The sequence below is a fragment of the Tigriopus californicus genome, chromosome 12 (genome assembly GCF_007210705.1).
Source record: "Tigriopus californicus strain San Diego chromosome 12, Tcal_SD_v2.1, whole genome shotgun sequence".
NCBI lineage: Eukaryota > Metazoa > Arthropoda > Copepoda > Harpacticoida > Harpacticidae > Tigriopus > Tigriopus californicus.
This window is the reverse complement of record NC_081451.1, coordinates 17,416,132-17,431,299: the sequence shown is the minus strand read 5'-3', so window position 1 is coordinate 17,431,299 and position 15,168 is coordinate 17,416,132. Positions and strand designations below refer to the sequence as shown.

The 15,168-nt window shown below is 40.8% G+C and overlaps 1 protein-coding gene across 1 annotated transcript; it reads right to left on the bottom strand.

Annotated features, from left to right (window-relative positions):
- Window positions 1-62: 62 nt before the first annotated feature.
- Window positions 63-14,725, bottom strand: LOC131891475 (uncharacterized). Its single transcript, XM_059241067.1, has 5 exons — window positions 14,539-14,725; window positions 6,224-6,443; window positions 2,568-2,686; window positions 2,391-2,499; window positions 63-380 (listed from the first exon to the last, which is right to left on the bottom strand). The coding sequence occupies exons 2-5, from the start codon at window positions 6,299-6,301 to the stop codon at window positions 132-134; spliced, it is 555 nt and encodes a 184-aa protein (XP_059097050.1). The 5' UTR covers window positions 6,302-6,443; window positions 14,539-14,725; the 3' UTR covers window positions 63-131.
- Between the last annotated feature and the right edge of the window lie 443 nt (window positions 14,726-15,168).

Here is a 15,168-nt window from a genome sequence, read left to right as displayed (position 1 = left end):
TCACCTTTCGGCCTGGTTTCTTTCTCCAACTCATATGACGAAACATAACTCTCTAAAACAAATGAGGGTTCAGGATATCTATTGTTCATTTGGCACATTAACGACTTGGATCGCTATATCTGGACAAAAGCCTACATCTGTCTTTGATAAACTCTGCAAATATTCTTGTAAAACGTGGATGACAACATGGACTTGAAGTTTTGTGAGGGTGTGGGTTTATTGCTCGCCGAGCAATTTGGGTGAGCATCCTCGCGACGCCGAACGAAAGCCAAATGGGTCATTTGATACGGAGTGTACTTCTGGTGCGAGCGCTCGAGAACTCCGCTCAGGCAATAGCCTAGATGGAAATCCTCGGACGAGATGGCGCTGGTCAGCGTGAGCTAGAACATACAAGGAATAGAGATTAGTAGAGAGGATACTAAAGAGCAATTATGGATGAATGATAGCATGAAATCTGATAAAGAGTAGACTAGTAAAGCCTAATATTGTTCGACAGAGAAGATTTTGTTTAATGGAAAAAAATATATATTTTCCGAGTAGTTTTGATTTGTGACTTTGGCTCATTATTTTGTATCTCAGCGATAAAAAAGAATGGTAATTATTAACTTTTTTATTGAAATTCAAAGAATTTTGATGTGATTAAATGCTTATAGCTAATCAGTCATGTGTCTATCATAGACACTAAAGTTACCACGCCATCATGAAATTAATGGGTAGCTTGGATAGACCCTCAAATTCTTGTAGCTTAATTTTAGCTGGTTAGCGAGGCATTTACTGGTTGAATAAACTGTCAAATCTAAAAATATGGGCTCATTTTCAAATTGGTCAGGAAATGTCAAGGACACTTTGCTTAAAATTTTAGAAAAGCAAATGATTGCATTTTAAGATTCTTTCATCAGTAAGGGAAGTCAACGACTAAAGAAACCAAAAAAATGTAACGAAAGCTAGTGATTCTGCTCCTTTATAACCAAAGTAACGCGTCCAACAACCCATTGACTTAAAAGTTAGTGTCGCTTATAACAGTTTCATATGTTCTTTTACTCATAGTTCAACTAAATTCCTTGTTTATAAGCTCATGAAAAAGCGGCTACATTTTGTAACTGCATTTTGGATCTTCAATTACCCATTTTGACTGTTCTTACCAATAACGTCTCTAGAATCAATACAGAGAATCACAACACGCCAACAAAGTTACATCTTAAGGAAGGGCTCTGAAATAAACTTAAAAATGTCTTGGAAGTTATATTTGTTCGCGATCCTTTGCTTTACTTTTATAAACCTGAAGAAAAGTTGTGATCACATAGATCCCAGTGCCAATCCTTTTGTTTGAGCCTTCATTGGTGCCTTGATCATTACGCCTTAGTTAAGTGATAGCTAAAGCATATGTTTTTATCTAAATACGCCAACACTGATTTCGTTTGACTCTTCTTTTGTAGACCCGAAGAACGATGATCTGTTTCTTTATCACGGGGGATCTCTTGTCTTAGTGCTCAAAAGTGGGAACTGGAAACAACTACGTGCCTAACAAGGGCCTTTTTTCCGGTCTTAACTTTTTCTTCATCAAAAAGTGAAGGGAGTTCATTAGCGATAGGAGCTGATTGGAATCGTTCTAAAGGCCTACAAAATCAAACGAGACCATAAATGAGCAGTGAGCTTTATGAACGCAATGACATTCACCAGAAGGTATTAACTCACTAATGACATGCTTTTAACAAATGATTTTGCTTCCAGAAAAATATTCAATTGCGCAATGGTGGTAGATCAACGTAAACAAATCACCTGCAAATAATCGTAATGAGTTTATACGCGAATGGTCCAATGAATTGACCAAAACTATCTAATCACAATTCAAAACAACTACATTTACAAAAAAAAATGACCAAAACTATCTAATAACAATTTAAAATTACATTTACAAAAATGTTCTTAATTGTTTTTGCAGTATACCCTGAGGAGATGCAAATAATTTACTCACAATTCCACGGCACATTTCTTCAACCACAAGTCATGTTCATCTCGATCATAAGTTTTATAAGTTTTTACAAAAAAAAGAGCAAAATAATCAGACCAAAGTTGTCTACTAAATGTGGTCTTCAAGTGTACATAGGTTACAATTATAATTCGTTACAATTGAGCTTCCCAAATGCAATTGACAGAGAATTAGAGGTTGCGTGAAAGCAAGAACTTCTCCGTGGGACATTTAATAGCCAAAGAGCCAAAAATTAGATTTTAGTGATTCTTGACTCAGTTGTGGATATCGTACAAGTTAATTTGTGTTCAAAATTCAGATAAGCCGATACAAGTTTGACGCGATGTTCAATTTCAACTCGATAGACTAAAATATATTTAGTCTTACTCGTCGTTATGACGACCTAAGTATATTCAAGTACCTTGAAGTATGGATCCGAATCCTTGGACGGATGCTTCTCATGGAAATGACCACGAATCCATATTGTGCCTTTTCCACAATTGTCCACCATCTTGCCGTAGCCAAATCTTCTGTGGTTCCAAAAAGACCATTAGTACCACCTATTAAAACATTATCATTTGGAATTGTAAAATCTAACCGTTTAGTTCCCGATACTTCTGACACGATGATCCGGTTGGATTTCCACCACGATGGTCTCAACGTTAGATAACTCTGTCCGGCCGTTTCAGCCCACGACTCTTCAACGTGAAGATACACCTAGAAAAAGGGAAAACTAAAACCTCAAGGAAATGAAATTTTGACGTATGTTTTGTGTGCATATCTATTTGCCTTTTTTGAAACTCATTCAGTTTTACCGGGTGCGCCATATTATTGTCAACACTTGCAAATGGCCCTGGTAACCTCGTCAATGGGAGGTTTGGCTAATTTCTATCTTAAGCATAGGATGCAAGTGATCATTACCAACCATTATCAACCGTATTGCGGGTCAAAATTCGAAGTACCATCTTTGAGTTAGATTAAGTATGGGGAAAATAATCAAAGATAGACCAGGGTTTCCCTTGTTTCAGGGTTCCATGTTTCTCCTCTTTTTGCCTTTTAGTCGGCGTTGGAATACTTAACAAATCATGTTTTATTTTTCATCTATTTTTTGGTTCTTTTTCACGTGCTTTTTTAACCGCTTCAATGAATGTAATCCGCCGTACTTTTAAAATGAAAGGTTACAGTTCGTCTTTTTATCATCTTTCAATCTTTCTATGATATTTGGTCTAAGTTGTCCAATTGAGAGGGAACGTAATTGAATTTGGTTGTAATGAGATTGACAAAGCAAGAACAGACGACAAGAAAGTAGCATTATAGTTTTGTGTGTATATCTATTTCCCTTTTTGAAACTCATTCAATTTTACTGGGTGCGCCATATTATTGTCTGCACTTGCAAATGGCCCTGATAACTGCGTCAATGGGAGGTCTGGCTGATTTCTTCTATCAGAAGCATAGGATGCAAGTAATCATTACCAACCATTGTTAACCATATTGCGGGTCTAAATTTGAAAATAGACAAAATAGCCTCCAAAAGATGGAAGAACGGCAAAAGATGGTTGTGGCCAAACTTGACAAACTTGAGACTGGCATCAAAATTGCCAACAGTTTTGGCATCCAATGCATCACGGTCTACAGTATTAATAACCTCTGGGTCTCCACCAAGTTTTTCTACAAGTCCAGGACTACCTTAAGCAAAGGTTGAGCTCCAAAGGATTCTGGTCCTTATTGGTTTGGCCCTCAAACACCCGCAACCTGAATCCTCTGGATTAAAATCACCTGGAGCATCTGAAGCCCAAGGCCTGTGCCACCATCCACAGCAACGCAGGCAAGCCAAATGTTCAGTTGGTGAGGCCTGGGCCACCATGGAGAATAGGCACACGATTATTGCCAACTTTGTCCCAAGACTGAAGCTCTGCATGGCAGCCAAAAGCAGTATGTTTGAGAAACATAACTCTTCAATGTATGACTTCCCACTTTCATTTTTTATTGTAAGCTCTCTAACTCATTGAAAATGTGTTCTACTTCATCATGTGCATTAAAATCATTATAAAGGTGATATTATAGCGCACCCGGTATCTTACTAAATTGAATCCATCTTTTTTATTTGTATCAAGTACAATCTCGTTCATAGCCTGTAATTGATAAGTTTTTATGAACTAGGAAAAGGATAGCAGCGTAAAATTTGTTATCAATCAAAATAGTAGGCCACGTGGTGGTATTCTATCCAGTGTGGCATGCCTCCTTCTTCTTAAAAATGAAATGATACCGCGCGACTCCTCTGTTTCTCCCTGTTACTGTTAAAGCCAGCTCAGAGGGTAATCTAGACCTTCTGAGAACAGTCCTTGTTCTCCAAATTTTGAAATTCAAATCCCAAGTCAATGGCATGCATCCAATTTCACAGCCCATCAAACCCGTGATGGATGAGATGGGTGAAAGATCCATTGCGCCTGTGGATATCGGGAACATTTTTCATTTCCACCCCTTCGAATCTCAGCCTGACGCTTCTAGAAGTTGTCCAGATCCAGGAACCAACCAGGAACGGCTGTTCCAAGCTCGTCCATTATTGTTTCCGTTGACGTTGGGTCAAGAGCGAAAGATGGATGGCATGCATTCCAAATGACGGAAAACCATTGAGGAGGTTGTTGAAATACCCCTATCAATATTGAATGCTCATCACGATCCCCTTTTACCTCAGGGTTGCTACCAGAGTCCAGATCCTCGTGAGATTGCCCACTTTGCCCCGGGTGTAGCCACGTTGGATGGAGACCCTGAGAACTGAGCGGGCAAGCAAGACCTTCAACAACATTCTCTGGTCCGTCCGAAGTGACCCAAAAGCTAAGCAAATATTGATGAACAACTTGAGGAAGAGAAGCAAGGCCAATTTTCGGTTTCAAACATTTTCATAGAGCTCAAGAAAGCTGGAATATTTGTATGAATGAATTTGACTTTCTTTACGAACGACACTCAAAGTAGGACGGGAAGAGATGAGAGTTTGAGGGCTTTCCAGGAAATAAGATGGTGCTCAAAAGGGAAGGAAACAAGGGAATGTCTCTTAAAAGCATCAGATTTGGGACTGGAATCCATTAATCTAAGTGGAAATCTAGCTGAGGCTCGTTCCAAGTGCCAAAGTTCCACGTTCCCAACGATCGGAAATGTCGCTTATGTATTTGAACAACTGGAGACCTACATGGGTCGTTTTATTGAAAATACACAGAGAAAGTGCCTCAACACCATTATTGAACGTGATCAGAATCGAGTATGCCTGGAACAGGGTTAGCCCAAGAAAGATCTAGAAAGGTTGTTTAAGTCATTTGGCCACGACTTGAGGTTTTGATGTATAAATACACAATCCAAGAATAGTTCCTATGATTGCTCTGAAAAGGTTCGCGATAAGACTCCATCTGGAGTTCCTTCCCCAATGACCTTTCACATGGAAGAGTGGTCCAAAAAAGGGTTTTTTTGAGAGCGAGAGAAAAAAGTCCAAAATCCATCTGAGTGGCAGCCGGAAATCCCTCCTCCGCCTTTCTCCTCAAAATGGTGTTCCAATTTAGTGGGCCAAGAAATGACCAACAACTCCGAACAACCCATTGGACAAGTCCCTTTTTGTCCCCCACCAACTTTGGTGCCAACTGATTGGAACCTCTTGTTCGGAATCCCTTTGAAAGCGTTCTCCTGGAAACTCCCTCTGAATCAGTGCTTGCAAATTATTTGGTTTATCCTGCAGCCAAGCAACCAAATCAAACACAAAAAAACATATCATGAAATGAAATACAATTAAATTTGAAAAAAAAACCGGCAACAAGATATGAGTTGTTAAAGGCATATGGCACTTATGCATATTTTCATTTCATTAAAGTAATTCAAATTTACAGATGAATCCGACACGTTTTTGCTAAAGGTAGAATGTGTTGCAAAAGCATATCTAAATATATCTTTTTTATAACCTTTTTATTCGTGTTGTCAAACAAATTTAATTAATCAAAAATTATTTAAAGTGTTAAGCTCAAAAGCAACTTTGATCAAAGTGATAATTTACATGAAGGCATTCATATCCAGTCCGTCCTTCATAGGAAATTGAAAATTTGCAATGATACCGTCTGTGCGGTAGCTTTGGCTTAAATTGTTCAAGCTAAACAAAATATGGTTGGACAACACTACCCTGAATGGATGAAACTTGGAGTACATCTTCAGAAGGTCGAGAATGCTACCAAGATAAAGGCAGGTAATCGGTGACATTATCGATGTTGTCCTTACCTTCAACGGATCGCCATTATGGCTCCAAATCTTCTTGCAACATTTCCCGCGGTGCTCGTAATAGAACATTTGCACCATTTTTATCGCGTCCTCGGTTTTAGAAGCCTCTGGCTTTGACAGCCACCAGGCTTTAGGATGTTGTGGGCAATGTTCTTGACAGGATTATGGCCACTCCAATGATTTTGAGGTTGCCTTCATGAGGGACTTGGCTACAACGCGCCTAAAACAAAGAAAAGACCCGATTTAAGGTCTGCAACACACATAAATAAATACCCTTTAGAATGTCAAGAAAAGGACACTTTTGTGAGGCGTTGTGCGACCACCATACTGTTGTGGAAATCTATTAATTTGACCCTTTAGCACGGATGAAAATCTGATGAAATCTGGTGAAGTGATGAAAGAACCGAGTTCATCAAATTGCTTAGATCAGATTTCATCTATATATTTAACCTAACTTAAATCAAAACATCTGATCTACTTTACTTTTGAAAAGGAATTTTCATTATTAGCTAATGTACTACTAGCTCGTTTTCACCTTGTGGTGGATAGAGAATGGATTTAAAGTTCTTCAGTTTCGTTGGGTTTCTCACTTCTTGAGGCAACTTTTTCCAAAGGATGGTCCCTCTCACCCAAAAGTTCGTTGAATGTTAAGAATATGAGGACGTGAAAAATCATCTTTTTTGAGGATGCAAATGGCATCATTCTAACTCAAACCCTCGTGATCAAAGACTAGGTTTTTCGAGAAGGTATTTTTTTCTTGTGGGAAAAGTAACTTGGTGTCAAGTCCTCTTTAGCCTTGCTCGCAAGGGAATGCAAAAACGAAGGGGGAGCGAAAAAGAAAGTTTTTTTCCCGTCTCGTCCACCGGGATCAAAGGAACTTTTTCTCACTCGTCACTGTCACACACGACGTGGCTTCAAGAATTTTTGTGGTGAATTTTAAGCCCCCATGATCCAGCCCGTTTCATTCTCTCTCTCTCTCTCTTGGTGAAGTGACGGTGGAGACTGAGAACGTTTATTCATTTCCAGCCAAGATTCATTGGGCTACAATTGCCCCGGGAAAAATGTCTGAGCCTTATTAATACTTAGGATGATGACTTTTCTGGTTGAGTGCCTCGCTAGACCCTTCGCATCTGTGGGTGCTCGTGGAAAAGCCTCACAGCAAGCCCCCAACCAAGCAGACCATGCAACCAAGCTGGACTCGACAAGAGAGACCCTCGAAAACTCGGAAAGTAATGAGAAGAAGACTCGGTCCCACAACGATAACTTTTTTACCCAGCTTTTTTTTTACCTTCTAGCAAACTGATGGGGGGTGATCGGATTAAGTTGTAATAAATCTTAGATTGATTTGCCCACTTGCTACTTAACAGTCTCTGCCTGGAGCGAAATGTGGAATTTAAGAGTCCATTCTTGAAATGAAGGAATTGGTTGCTCAAGCTGTTTTCATATTCATGAAATCTTCCAAGACAAAAGTGCTCTTGTTTAATTTTATTAATTTGTGACCAAAGGAGGAGTAAGCTCATGCAAATTTAATTTATGGTTAGAAATTGGATTAGACTTGTCTTGAGCATGTGCTTTGTTGGTTTAGTTAAACCAAAAGAGAGTTGAAAAATATTAATGCCATGAGGAAAAAGTACTCCTTGTTGGCCCCATGCTGTATATGGCCTTGAATTGCACTCCTTGAACTAATATCAGGCTCCTTCTTTGTTCAATTTGCATCCCTCAGATACAGTATGTAATGGGAGTGTGTGGGTGCTGATCCAGTAGTATTGTTTAAGTCAGACTTGGACAGATTCTTGATCAAAATTCCTGACCAACCATTCAAGGGCTAACTAAATCCCCCAACTCTAATTTATTGGTGAATATAAAGTTACATAAAATGAATGAGCTTTTTGTGCCGAATTGCCGGGAATTCCATTGCCAGTAGCGGTTAGGAAGTCCGCAAAAAAATATCAAAAGAAGAGCTGATTCAGAAACGTGTGTCAGAGAGGAAATATCTACTCATATTTTTGTCACAATGAAAGCTGGATGGTTAGCAAAAAGGAACGGGGACAGAGAAAAGAGAAAAGAGAAAAGGGAGAGAGAAAAATCTCATAGCTTTGCTGGATGTAATATATGACGGCAATTTTGTCCCGTTGCCCCTCTCTGCTCAACCCATATTTCCACTCTCATATATTTCCAACCCCGAACCCTTCTTGGTGCCATTAAAACGGGAAATACCGTTTCATGGATGGAGCCAGCATTCGTTCCGGCCAAGTCTTGCACGTTTTACGTAGAGCCCTCGACGATTCACTCTTCAGGAGTGAAAGAACAGGCGATGGTTCCGTTCTCGGCCAGCTCGTTCCATGACTCAAAAGCCCAGAGATAAGGAACATCTTGGACGTCAAAAGGAACTGCAGTTAACCGGGATATCTTTGGCTCCGTTCCCATCAATTCCATTCGGGCTGGCCCATCAAGGCCAATGTTGAGGGGGAGAACCAAGGCATTGCTTATTCTGTCCCAACCATCCATTCAACGAGAGACGGTTATTGTTATCCCCTCCGTGCCAGTTGGCACAACCTGAAAAATCTCGTTTCACACCTTCACTCTCTTGGGAGTTGACAGGGCGAGGAACGGTTATTCTCGGCAGTGGATCACCCGATCCATCCATGTTTTATGAGATGAATCTCTGGAGGAGAATGAGATCCTCGAGAGCCATTCAGACATGAAACTGTCGTGTTTCCGTCCCATTTGGGAAACAACGGAGGATCCGGGTCATTGCCAAAAGTGAAGGAGCAAAGCGGAGAGCACGTGAGAGAACTACCAAAGGCAGTGTTCCAATTTCTGCCCTCCTTCCTCGATTGATTGCCGACAAATGGGGCTGCTCTCCAAAGTTTGCTCAAGGACGGGGAAACGGTCAATCATTGGATTGATTGATGGCCCAGTGCCTACCTCCAAAGCAAGCAACCTACATACAGTACCAATAACATGTGCGTTTCTCTCTTTTGAAATTACGATGTGTGCTCCAAGGTCCCGAGGTCTCAGTAGCGATATTGAGCACTTGGGAGCATCAAGCCTGGAATTTTCGCCATTCCTCGACCAAGTGAATAGGGAGTAGATAGTAGATGTTGGGTTTGATCGTTCCCTCGGCCACATTATTTTTGAACGACCCCCTTCCCAACCAACCAGCCAGCCCCCCGAAGGTCCGTCCCGAAGTTCGTTCCAACAAAGACATCTCCCATTTTTGGCGGTGAATCGGAGCGTAAGATGATAGCTCGCCCTAAGCCTTCAAAACCAAGACCAAGACGGCACTGAGAAAATCGCCCTTATTACCCTTGGAGCGAAAGCGCCAAGATAGGGCGTGGATGTATAATTATAAACAAAATGCATGCATTGAACATTGGATTGGAAAACACCATGGAACCAATTTAAGCACTAATGAATTCGTTCAACTAACATTTTATTGCTCTATTGAGTATTCTTGTTCTACTTACATCCACAATATACTATAAATGACCATGAAATTTAACACTAGTTTGCATCTATCTGTACATTGGCTACATCTACTATTTCATTACCTTATTTTCAAGACTCGAGCTATGCAAAAGCCATTGAACGAATCTGGTATCAATTTTGCGACGTATACTCTATGCCCAGAGACCCTCATATATCAACGGGGAACAAAAGCACCCAAATGGAACTTAAGATCTGGCCAAGATTCCTGGAGTGGACCCATCCCCGGACCAGAACTTATCTGTCGCTGAAGGATTGCTTGATGTGGCAAGAGAGAAACGTGTGCCAACAGCCTCTCATAAATGGGCTCACTCACACTGTCGTTCAGATCCGAGCTCTAAAACGAACCTCTTTGAATTTGAATTCTGTGCCATGACAGCTCAGCCACGGCAGACTTGGCTGTCACATCCAGCTCAAGAAGCCCTCAGAGCAAACAACGGATTAAAGCGAATTGAAGCTTTACATAGCTAGGTGAAGGTAGGTGTGTGCAAATCTGAGCCAGTCCATAAAGGGATAGTGGCTATAGTGGCTACAAAAACATTGTCAGCTCAAGCTTGAACGAACATCCTTATACACACACATACACACGCGGACACACTAGAGATGGATCCCGTTGGAAAAAAAAATCCATTCTCCTTGGTATTATTAGTTTGGCATGAAATTTCTTAAACTCAGACAAGCTCCTTTGCAGTTTTGAAAGGAGCACATTTTGAAAATCAACATCAACGATACCTCGTTCCAAAAGAAGGCGCTCATAGGTGGAGAAGGATTTCTCCCTTTTGAGTAAACTGTCATAGTTTATTGCATGTACTCGTATATAGTTTTAAGCATTTCAAATTGAAATAGGCAATGGTTTCGAGGAAAGGAAAGGCCTTTGAATGTTTGAATGTTGAGTTTCGAGAAGTTTTATGAAATCTCTCTGGAGAAACTCGCTCCGTTTCTGGTCTTTAGTTTGTTTCCCCTTTTGTTCCGGCAATTGAGTGCACAAAAATGCTAAAGAGCTTCAAGGGAGGCGAGAGGCCATTTCTTGATCACTGCCAAATTTCCCATGAAGGCAGTCTTTGGCCTTTGTTTTCCTTGCTGCCAAAAGCGTGTCCGAAACTTCGCAGTGTTTGAATGGTTTCCATGCATGGTCTTATCTCTGGCATTTGGTCCTGTCATGCCTGAATTTGAAGGGGAAATATTCAATTTGGCGTTTTGCAAAATGCTCGCATTTCCAACCGAGAACACTCAAGACCTGGATAAATTCCTCGGAAGCCAAAGGAATGTGCCTTTAGTTGTGGTGCAAATCTGGAAAGCTTCTTTGGCTACATATCATGCCCCTGACGAATGAGTTTGGGTGCTTAAATGGAATGCCGAAAATTTTTTTTTAGCGAGTTTTCAATGCCATCCACGGTGCCCACAAAAAATGGTTGGGAGCAACGAATGGGACCAATAAAGAAGCTCGGCATGTGATTATCCCTGGATTTTCCCCCCGCCGGTATTCTATTCCTCTATTCCATGTCACTCCAATTTGTGCCAACAGATCCACAGTCCCACATCGTACTGAACTTGCCCAGAAGAATGGACGCGGATCTCTCTTTGATCCGTGGGAACAAATGGAACAGCACCAAGGATGGATGTTGCACTGTCTCTGGCTTTTATCCCTCGATCATTGGACAGCTAGTTTGTATAGAGAGCTCCTGGGATATGTAGTATGTACAGTGCGTGCTTGTGATGGTGTGCGTGTGTGTGTGGCTAGTTGCCTTGGAGCTTGGTGTTCCAATACGTACAATAGGGGATCACTTGGAATGGAAAGCCAAAGGAGAGGAGAGGACCCACTTTTCCCTGGAGCCAGTGAACATGGATTTATGTAGATTGGCCCATAACAAGAAGCAATGAGGCCCAATAATGAAAGCTGCCATCACATTATCTGCTGGAAGAAGGTATCTCGTTCCAACGGAGAGCTTACGTTCCATTAAGACCAACTGGGACGACGTTTTTAGGGCGGCAACGGGGTGGATCGGAAAACAGCGCTAGACGTTCCAAAATTGCTTCTGTCCTCAGTTGATGGGGCTCCCCAAGATCCAAATGAATAAAGAAAATGGTTTTTTTGAAAAAAAAAACTAAACTATATTTAATCATTACAGTTTATAAGAGACATGAAGGTACATTGGCTGTAAACCACCATCTCTTAAACCAAAGGTGACTAAGATTGTGCCTTGGTCAAAAAATCTACTTCAAACGATGCTTTATGTTTGTCTTCGTTAATATGCATCATTTCTGAAATCAAATGAATCCATTGACTTTGCAAGATTGAATTATTAATCATGTTTTAACCTATTACGATCATGGCTTAAGCTCAGGACCGCACATCGTAGAAATCAATAAATTATTGAAGCATTTACGTTCAGGCAATTTTTCTAACCTTTCAAGTCTTATAAGACATGTTTCACCTCTGAAAAATAATTTTTGCACTCGCGCTTTAAAACCTGGACCGTGAATGTATATTGGACCCAACGTAAGCGGAAGACAAAGTTGGCCCTAGAGGACTGTTCCAAACCCCGAGTTCCAAAAGCAATATAGATCTTCATTTTCTGGAAAGTGGATCATTGTTGGAACACAATGGAGACTTCCAGATAAAAATCCTCGTTCTCTCTCTCTCTTTCTCTTTGTGCGCGTGTGTCTCGCAACCAAAGGAACACAATATTCAACGCCTTGACTTTTAGACTGAGTTATTCTGAATTATTCATAAGCATTGGTTTTCTTCTTCTTCCACTTTTAAGGAAGGACCTTCTTCAATGAGAGATCTCATCGATTTGTGGGTCCGTTTTGGGAGTAACGAGAGAAAAAAAATATCCACGGGCTCCAAACAGGAAATGAGAACGAGCAGCCAGGGAAACGAATGTCAAATATAATCTCATATCTCTGGGAGCGAAAAAGGAAAAGTAATTTGCTACCTAGTCCGGTTCTTAGCAAATGAAGGGAAAGCTCTGCGTCACAGAATTCAACACAACATTGAAAATGACCACATCCTGTAATTCTTGCCATTACACTATACCCCTAAAATCAAAACGTAAGACAATGGTGGTTAGTAGATTCTACACATATCCATTATAAATCGACATGTGAGCGCTTGGCTATAGTTTATCATCTAGGGATGGTTTGTCGTTGGACTTCAGGAGGGATGGCTCTCAAGCATTCAAGCATGAAACCATAAGGAGTTGCCTCATTACATCCTGGATCCTTCAGAGATGGACTTGACCGACTGCCATGCAAGTGCACAAGCTTTAGTTTTCACTTACTGAACTCTGTGAGCCTTCTTCCAATAGAGTGCTCTCAATACACTCAAAATAGTTCAACGCAAAATCCTAACACAATGGGTCACCCATTTTGACTTTTTGATGTCACGATAATTTAATTTAGCAAGGGTCATCAATTTTTGGTGCTAGGTCAGTGATTCTGTTGGGCTGAGTAAATCCAATGTGTTTAAAACTATTACAGTACTCACTCACTTTCAGACATGGTCATTCATGCAGATTCAAGATGTTTTCTTGATCAATTCTTGTTTTTGGGGGGTCAAGCCAACCCAGCAGTTTTAGTTTTTCAATTGTGTCTTGAAGCGCTAAGTGCGAACTCTTCTCACTTTAGATTTTTTTTTGTGTGTGTGTGCGTTATGCTAGATGCTTAAAAGGGGAAGGGACACTTGTGTGGATTATTGAAAATATGTTCAAGTTCGGTTCGCACAGTTCGGTTTCTACTTTCCTCATGGTAATGAATGAATGAGAGTGATCTGCCAAATGACTACTCTTACTCACAATCTCCATGTTAAATTTCGTTTCTAAATGGCAAGCCTGATTTCGACAAGCGGGAGGGATGCATCAAAGCCAAAGGGTTCGAAAGTTTTCACGAGGGATTTGTAGAAATGTCAGGTCGTCACACTTGACCGCTCAAGGGAACGCATTTCATCCCTTCAGGGTCCTTGGACGTCACTCCGTAATCGCCAAAGGGGCCAAAGGGAAATATTTCTTAAGAGAGCTTGGACAGCAACCCTGGACGTGGAAATTCCATTGAGCACCTCTCGGATTTTGTGGATTGGAGGCTTCTTCCATTTCCATCCGGGTTTTTGGCGAAAGAGCGCGTCAGATTTGGACAGGCTTTGAAGAGTTTCTTCCATTTTGAACTCTCTGTCGGATCATCGAATCTACGAGTTTCCTTAAAACCAGTGTCATAACGCATTTAGGTTTTTATTCACATTGGTCAATGTTCGCCAACGATTCAGGGTCAGAGAGAGTTATAATGCTTATCCAAGTTTGGAAAACTTGGACTCTACAATGGATAGATATGGTCCATAACCATTGCTGTACATGCGTCATAATGACTGAATATCTTAAATCATATATGCACAATGATTATTTCCAGATATCTTGTGGATTTTGGATAATGATTTTAAATATTGGTCTAAACTCCAAAGCAACTAAAGCTTATCAAAATTGATCATGGTGATGAAACATCATAAAACTGTACAAAAAATTGTTTCAAATCTTTTCTCAAATCTGACTCTCTTTATTTTCATTTGGCTTTTCATGAGAGAAAGTTTCTTGTCGAATTGCTCAACAAAGAGTCTAATAAAAAGGAACGTAGTTCCACCAAACAGAAATAAGAAGTCAAAGTCTTGGTGGATTCATATTTTCAATATTGGTCGTTCATCCCTCAAAGGAGTGACATACGTTTTCGCACACGGAAATAACGTCACTTCAGCCATACCGTCATTTCGAATCCCATCCCCGTAGGCCACGTACTTGATCCAAACAACTTGTTTCAAAATTCAGCGATCAATATCTTACCACAAAACCGCACCATTCTTCTCATCGGACAATCCTCGAGCACTCTTCTCTTCTATTGAAATCAATTCTCAGAGGCCAATCATGGTCTCGACTGTCCTCTTAAGAGACGCACATCTAGCTCGCACAACCCACTGGTCCAAGCCTCGTTTCACACTAAAGTCAGATCCATTGGCACAACGAGGAACCAGCGGAGGATAAACGCAAGTCGAGCTCACGAGGAGAGCGCGATCGCTTTTCAGCGCGAGACCCGCGGAGTAAAGGAGTTATAGTGACTCATTTACACACTCAGTTCTAGCATTTCCGCGATGAAACGCAAGATGGGCCGGGTGAAAGGAGAGGTTGCGTTATTGAAGAGGATGTTTATCTAGTTCAAGATTGACCAGCTATCTGTAGTCTCCTTGGCATTTCTCAGTGACGTCAGCATCTTTATTAGAAGGTAGAGACTGCTGAAATAGGCATTATCTATCTGTTTTATGCCCTAAAACGAGTTTAGTTGCGCATGAAGCATTTTTTATTTTTGTTGCATTTTGTTTTGCATATTTTGGCCTTAAGTAAATCTCAAAAAAAGTCTCCATATTGTCGAGACAAATGGAGAAAATGCAACTGAGTAGAACAAAGGGAGCACAAACA

Excerpts from the sequence above, each read along its gene's own strand:
- LOC131891475 (XM_059241067.1), bottom strand. The coding sequence starts at position 6,301 with ATGGTGCAAATGTTCTATTACGAGCACCGCGGGAAATGTTGCAAGAAG. Across the intron at positions 2,687-6,223 it reads ATAATGGCGATCCGTTGAAG|GTGTATCTTCACGTTGAAGA; the intron begins GTAAGGACAACA and ends CCCTTTTTCTAG. Across the intron at positions 2,500-2,567 it reads GAAGTATCGGGAACTAAACG|AAGATTTGGCTACGGCAAGA; the intron begins GTTAGATTTTAC and ends TTGGAACCACAG.